The following is a 7,775-nucleotide window of genomic DNA, read 5'->3' on the forward strand; positions in this document are numbered from 1 at the left end:
TCAAAGTGGTACAAGCGAACAGGATTTGATTAGTAATACGTGTAGCGAGTATAATGCTCGAAACCCGAATTTCAATTTTTTAAAGGAATGGCAGTGTTTGAGGAGAAGTTCAAAGTGGGAGGTTATTGAAACTATGGAGGCGATGAATAGTCAGGGTGAGCCGAGTTCAAAAAGGTCTAAGACAACATCGGACAGTTTTGGACAACAAAGTGTGGGGTCATCTGCGAGGGTTGCATTCGACCTTAATGATACCGATGAAGAGGAACCGCAACCACAACTGTCTAGGTTGAGTCGTCCGGTTGGGAGAGATCGGGCTAAAAAAGCTGGACGTGCGGGGGGCTCACGGAAGGGGAAGGCGGCGGCGGTGGATGAGGAGGCATATAACTTAGCGGTGGAGATGCGGACTTTGCAAGAACATGGCAAACAACACCAAGACATCGAACTTCAGAAGCTTCGACTCAAGTCCAAAAAACAACGAAGCAGAGATATGGAGTTATTAGCTAGGGACTTGTCTAATCTCGATCCGGCTGACCGAGCTGCTTTGCTATAGGAGAAGGCTAGAATTCATGCCGAATATGGATTTCAGTAGTTTTAGTATGTTTTTATTAAGTACTTTGAATTTAAATTTGTATTGTATTTTTAATTTGAATTTTTAGTAAGTCGTTTTAATTATTCGAACTTTTATTTACAATGTTTAAGCTTTATTCTATATATAAATAACCTATATGATCAATAAATAATATATATAATAAATAAATTACATATAATAATTATAAAAAAAAATTAAAAAAATAAAGGAATGCCTTGGGGGCATTCCTCCACCCCAAAGGAATGGGGGAATGCCCTTTATCATTAGCAAGAGACACATGTCGATTTTTTAGAGGTGGATGGACATTCCCAACTTGGAGGGAATGCCTCTACTCCTCCTAGTCTAAACACAAATGGCCATTAATGAACAAATATATAATCAAAAATATTAGAATTCAAATTTAATATCTACAAAATATGGTTCTAATATATATATATATATATATTAATTATAATGTAACGATTAAAGATGGTCTAGAAGTTTTTTAATTACCAATGGGTTGATAGCCCATTGGTAAGGTATTTGACTTAGAAAAATTCGTTAGGGTTTAAACCTTACTTTCTATATTTATAAGAGTGGATTATTAGGGGGTTTCGGGAGTTTTGGGTTTCATCCCAAACATGCGTGATTCGAACTCCGCATACTGCCCAATTGTATATCAGTGTGGTGTTTTAAATGCTAACTGTTAATTAATAACTACTTCAAACAACTCATAACTTTTGATCTTATTTCCTCATCTTTCAAGTATCTTATTTTTTAAATCTCAAACTTTTAATCTTTATCAAATTACTACTATCTCTAGCCAAATATTAATGAAAAAATAACTCAAATACCTAACAATTATCAAACATATACAATAAATCAAGTGATATATTTACAACTACTTTTATCTATTTACAACAATACATATACCGTATAGTTGTACACTGTGCTCTAAAATAAATACAATTATTATAGATAGATGTAGATATATCATTTCCAATGTGATAATAACCATATTTTTTTCGAATTTTGACAAAATATCCATAAAAACTCAAACATGGTTTGCATTTTGGAAAATTGTACACCATGACTTGCAAATTTTGATAGTTATTTTATAAAAAATTTGTTTTTTTTTGTTTTTGTTTTTGACGTACTTACAACACATCATAAGTTTTTATCATTTGCGTATTGTGGTTATTTTTCACAAAACATAAGAAAGAAAAAGAAAGAACAAAAAGAAACCGAAAGTAAACCCTAAACAAATTAACTACCACACACAAACACATAATCACACACACACACAATTGGATTGTTATGGCAAGTACAGAAGGTGTTTCAAATACTAATAGTAGATCAGGATCAGGATCATCATCAACAGCAGCAGATTCATATATCGGAAGTTTAATAAGTCTAACTTCAAAATCCGAAATCAGATACGAAGGCATTTTGTATAATATCAATACGGATGAATCCTCTATCGGTTTGCGCAACGGTATCCTCACTCCTCTTTTCTTTTCTTTTTTTTTTATATATAATTTTTCTAGGGTTTATTTTGTGTTATAATTTGAAATTGATATATTGATTGATTGATTTTATAATAATAATCTGCCAATTCTATATCTGTATATATATATTGTAGTAGTATAGGTTTAATAACTGTTTTATGGTTGGGGCTATTGATTTTTATTGCATTAGTTTTGTTTAAGTAGTTTAATTGAGGACTAATATATCGGTCTCGTGTTAATCAGTTTACGTATACGTAGTCTAGTCGTTTATTTTTATCTATTTACGGTGATAAAAGTGGTCGAAAAGTGAAATTACAAAATTCGACTATCTAGACTACCTATACATTTGTATACTAGACATGTTGTGGTTATGTTTTTATCGTATTTCTTGTAAAGTTAAGCTGATTACATAAAATCATGATTGGTAATAACGATCATATGCTGGTCATTTTAAACGGGGTTGTTTTAGTTTACAAGAGTTCTAAGAAAGCGGCTCACTGTGAGATTACTGAATGTACGGTATATGTTTTGTAGTAAGATCATTTGGAACTGAAGGGCGGAAAAAGGATGGTCCTCAACTCATGCCCAGTGACAAGGTTTATGAATACATTTTGTTTCGTGGAAGTGACATCAAGGTACCTTAGTTATAATAAAGTGGTTGGATTTCCTTATTTTTTTTGTTGCAATGGGGTGTGTGTTCATTTACATTGTTTCGGTGTTTTAGTCCGGAGTGCGTAGATTGAATTTGATAATTCAAATCGTTGCTGTCTTTCTTAGAATTTTCCTTACATAATAAAAGAGTTACTTTCAAGTAACGGATGATGTGTTGACTGTTGAGGTGGTTTTATTTTTTTTACAGGATCTTCAGGTCAAATCGGCATCGTCTGCTCCACCAGCACCATCGATTAACAGCGATCCTGCTATTATTCAGGTAATTTAATAGGAACTGCGTTTTTTAATCGCTATGTCATAATTTATTCGATGGGCTGAATCCCGTTATTTTGTTTGTAGTCTCACTATCCCCGCCCACCTCCACTATCTTCAAGTTTACCCCCTCCTGCTGCAGCTGCTGCTAGTAACTCGTTACCTGATCCTAGCATCCAGAATCCACAAATGATAGTCCCTGGATCGAGTTTACAAGGTGGCCCCCCTCTATATCAACCTGGTGGGAATATGGGGTCATGGGGTCCTATGCCACCTCCTCCAAATGCAAATAGTAGTGCAATGCCAATGCCACCAATGTATTGGCCCGGTTTTTATGCCCCACCGAACGGTCTTCCTCAGATGCATCAACAGTCATTGTTACGACCACCCCCTTCACTGCAGCAACCTATGCAGTATCCCAATTATAATGCAAATTTACCAAGCGGGCCTCAAGTTCAGCCGTCTGAATATCCATCTCCTCTATTGGCGGTGTCTACTAATTCAGCTACAGATGCATTGCCATCTTTAATGCAAAACAAGCCTAGCGCTGTGGGTCCCTCAGCGCCACTAATTGGTAGCTTTCAATCGCTGTCTCTGTTGAATACAAGTGATGTAAACGTGCCTATACCTCCCGTTTCTAACAAACCAAGCGTGCCTTCTGAAGTACCTACACCATCACTTGTAACACCAGGACAGCTGCTTCAGCCTGGGCTAGCTCCAGCTGTTTCATCTCAACCTACACAAGCTGTTCATAAGGATGTTGAAGTGGTACAGATATCATCAACACAAGCATCTGAACCAGTGGCTCCAGTTCCAGTTGCGGTTCCAACAGAAGCTCAGCCTCCAATATTGCCTTTACCACCGCAACCACGGGCTGCCCCCAAGGTATGCTATTTGGATTCCTATATTATAATATACTGCAGATAGTTTTTTCTGTTTTGATTTGTATCACCTTAACAACCATCATCATAACCATCTGCTGACATGTCTTCATACTAAGTATCAAAACCTTGTTCTGTTATTTAGACAAATGGAGCTCCTTACCAGAATCGCCAGAGTTATAATTACAGAGGGCGTGATAGAGGAGGCAGAGGATATGGGGTAATTCTTCTGTTACATCTATACATCTTAGTCTTTGATGATAGTCGTCGTTTTTGTTAAGATCTTAATAATGATTTCCCAAATCGGCGGGTATAATTTACACACTATAACCTCTATCTGATACTACTTGTACATTTATGTGTGTGTTTATATGTGTGGCAGTGTGTGGGTGTGTATTTTAGAGCTAACAGATCTAGTGTCTTGGTGATAAAGTATAAACCATTATATATTGTATAATTACATTAACTACTAGAATACGTAGCTTCCCACTAGCCATATAACATTTTAAGCTTCTCCAAATTATTTGCAAAACCCTTTTTGTTCTTGTGGCTGCTAATATCTTCTTTTTTTTGGGTAAAAAGGATCACCCCTGTTAATTTGTGGCTGGCTAATATCTCAACACTAACAGCTGCAATCAGCTCAGTTTAACTGAAGAAAGTGTAAAGTAAAGAGGAGCAGTTGTATTATGATTCAATTCATCTATATGATGGTGAATTATAGTCCAATTTGAGTACCTCTACAGGATACAGGATTTCTATAATCTTATCTACAAATGACAAATGAGATTCCAACTTATCTTTCCCGTTGAAATACACTTATCTGAATCGTTTTTCTTTGAATTTTTGTGAGTTTCTTTTAGTAATTATCAGCTGTAGTTAACCATATGAGTGCTTTTTCAGAATGTTAGGTTCATGCTATTATTCATAATCATGATTCATGCAGAACGTGTGCTATTATTATTTTTTATTTCTATAATTGATGCCTCTACTATTATCTTATTGTTTCATTGTCTTACTTTTATGAGGATTGTTTCCTTGTCTTGGTGTGTGTGCTAAGTTGTATCAGTTTCTGATCCAGGGATCACGGTCAGTGATGAAGTTCACTGAGGAGTTTGATTTCAGTGCAATGAATGAGAAGTTTAACAAGGATGAAATTTGGGATACCTTAGGAAAAACCAACAAAAAGGAAAATGATGGAAATGCTAGTGATGAGGATGAATATGCAGATGAAGTTGATGCCGATCAACCAAAAGTGGATGTCAAGGTGACATTCCTACTGCATATTCTCTCCTTCCCATAAAAGTTGGTAGTCTAGTGTCAGAAATACCATTCACTATTATTTGACAATTGTGTAATCTGTGGTCTACAGCCTGTTTATAGCAAGGATGACTTTTTTGATACGTTATCTTGCAACTCGCTTGACAAGCAACAAAGTAACGGAAGGCCTAGGTTCTCCGAGCAGAGGAAACTAGATACTGAGGTAAGCCCCACTTTAAGTCTTTTTACTGACAATATAGGTGTATCTGTCTTTTGCAATTCTCACATGTTCACTTGCTGCAGACATTTGGAGAATACTCTAGATACCAAGGGGGTAGAGGCGGTCGTGGGCTATACCGAGGAGGTCGTACACGTGGGGGTGGTTATCATGGGCGAGGTGGCGGTTATTATCCAAGGGGCCGTGGCGGGAGAACTCCAAATGCAACTCGTGATTATTAATAGTACTCGAGTAGTTGACCAATGCTAGGCAGTATACGAAAAGGCTCGACTGGTTTTGAAAGGCATGGCGGTGTTTTATGACTTTGTAACATTTCGGTTATCTTTTTCCTTCTCTTTTTTTGGCAGGAAAATAAATATAGTGTGTTTATGTAGCTGCCGTGTTTAGTTAAAGTGTCTCCCCCTTTCATACTGGGTGATTATGGCGGAGTTTCCTTCTGTAAACAAGTAGCATGGGTTTTATTACTTGGTGAGTTGGAGTCTTTGTAGGTTAAGGTTTAGAAGTTTATGGCTGCTGCCTCTTTTCATTGACTAGGAGACATGTATTTTATTTTTGTTTTTTTAATTGGTGTAATTGATACTTGATACAGCATCTGGTTTTCTTATAGTATTTGAAGCTTGTTGAATCATCCAAGCTAGTTTAGATTTTACCAATTGTGCATGAACATATTTGATGGCAACAAACCACTGAACTGGGCTATATCAAATATATGTGGTGAATCTAGATCAGTTTGGATACATTATGAGTACGAATCTCTTCATCAGTTTGCTTGGCGTTTCATTAGCCGAAGCTGTGTTTTAATTTAGCAAACGTGCTGCCGACTTCATAATAGAAAATTTGTTTGAAACCTGGATCCTGCAGGGTTAAATTAGTCCTTAATTTGGTCTCTCAAGATCTTCTAGATGTGCTCTTTTTTACCTGTGACTGTAACTTTGTAAGTGCCCATTTGTGTGCCTTTTAATTCTACCGAATGATAGCAGATAGCTTATGTGACAAGGTGAAAGTTTTTTGGTCATCTGACGATTCAAAGTAAAGAGGTTATCATGAAACTTTATTCCCTGTGTTCCTCAAATTTGTAAAAAAAGATTATTTATTTATTTTAAGAATGGTAAATTAGACTCAACTAGACCCTATTTAAGGATGAAGAGAAAAGAAATGATCCTACATTTGACAACTTTGGAGCACCAATGATGCCAAATACTACAATAGTTGTCGAACGATACTAGACCCTAAAACGAAACCATTCTGAGCCAATATATTTTGCTCTTTAATGCTTTTTATATCAAATGGCATATGAATGTTTGGGGGAAAATCGAAGTATTGTTTCATCTTTATGTCCTTGAGGAGAAGAACGAAATTATGAAGAAAATGATAAAAAGAGACACATTTGAATTTTTTTAGTAATTAGAAAAAGGCTTATTGATGGGACCTTTAGTCTAGAGTTTTATAAATTTTTTTATACATTTATAGAAATATATACTTATCATAGTATATCTCTACTACATTACGAGAGAAAGTATCTGCTCGTTGGGGGTGAGATGATAGGGGTGATAGGTCATAGAGTGTGATAAGTCATATGCGCGTTGGGGGTGAGATGATGGGGGTGATAGGTCATAAAGTGTGATAAGTCATAGGAGGTTATAACTCATAGAGTGTGATAGCCAAATGCCTTAGCCGTATGGGCTCCGCCCTCGGATTTAAAAATTCGTCGAAAGTATATCGAATGACCTCTTTAATTAAGGATGTCATTCAATATACTTTCGACGAATTTTTTTATTTGAGGGTGGAGCCCGTACGGCTAAGACATTTGACTATCACACCTATCACCTACCACGCTCAATGATCTATCACCTTCACCATCTCACCGGCGCAACGCGCGGGTACTTTCTCTCGTTATACTATAAAGCAAATAAAATTTTAAGTTTCAATATTTCATTAAAATCAAACTAAATCAATAATTTACAATACTCGTTGCCACCGCCACCACCAATATCCGCCGTCACCGCCCACCAGCACCGTACTCCACCATTACGCCTCCACCACCACCGCGACCGCCGCCATTACATTGCTGCATCACGCGTGTACCGATTTAGTATATAGTAAATGGTAATCAAAGAAAACAAAAACTTAAACTCATTCCTTTTTAATTTGTAAGTGTTTAAGCCAGAAGGTTAAAAGGGCAAATTTGCCAATCAAAATACATGTAAAGAATAAATTTGCCACTTCTTTTTTTATTAGGGCAAATTTGCCACTAAAAATGCATGTAAGGGGCAACTTTGGCACTTAAATTGTATTAAGGTACAATTTTGCTATTTTTTCCTATCAAGTTAATGATTGTGTTGCTGATTAAGAATTTAAGATCTGACATGACATATTATTAAGAATGGCAACTGATGAGG

General features: G+C 36.3%; 1 protein-coding gene across 1 annotated transcript; it reads left to right on the forward strand.

The window, feature by feature from the left end:
• The first annotated feature begins 1,797 nt into the window (after positions 1 to 1,797).
• Positions 1,798 to 6,025, forward strand: LOC122602024 (protein decapping 5-like). Its single transcript, XM_043774761.1, has 8 exons — positions 1,798 to 2,063; positions 2,611 to 2,711; positions 2,936 to 3,007; positions 3,088 to 3,885; positions 4,027 to 4,101; positions 4,960 to 5,145; positions 5,251 to 5,361; positions 5,442 to 6,025. The coding sequence occupies exons 1-8, from the start codon at positions 1,886 to 1,888 to the stop codon at positions 5,595 to 5,597; spliced, it is 1,677 nt and encodes a 558-aa protein (XP_043630696.1). The 5' UTR covers positions 1,798 to 1,885; the 3' UTR covers positions 5,598 to 6,025.
• The last annotated feature ends 1,750 nt before the right edge of the window (positions 6,026 to 7,775 follow it).

Source organism: Erigeron canadensis, chromosome 1 (assembly GCF_010389155.1).
Source record: "Erigeron canadensis isolate Cc75 chromosome 1, C_canadensis_v1, whole genome shotgun sequence".
Classification (NCBI taxonomy): domain Eukaryota; kingdom Viridiplantae; phylum Streptophyta; class Magnoliopsida; order Asterales; family Asteraceae; genus Erigeron; species Erigeron canadensis.

Excerpts from the sequence above, each read along its gene's own strand:
- LOC122602024 (XM_043774761.1), top strand. The coding sequence starts at position 1,886 with ATGGCAAGTACAGAAGGTGTTTCAAATACTAATAGTAGATCAGGATCA. Across the intron at positions 3,008-3,087 it reads GCGATCCTGCTATTATTCAG|TCTCACTATCCCCGCCCACC; the intron begins GTAATTTAATAG and ends TTTTGTTTGTAG. Across the intron at positions 5,146-5,250 it reads AACCAAAAGTGGATGTCAAG|CCTGTTTATAGCAAGGATGA; the intron begins GTGACATTCCTA and ends TGTGGTCTACAG.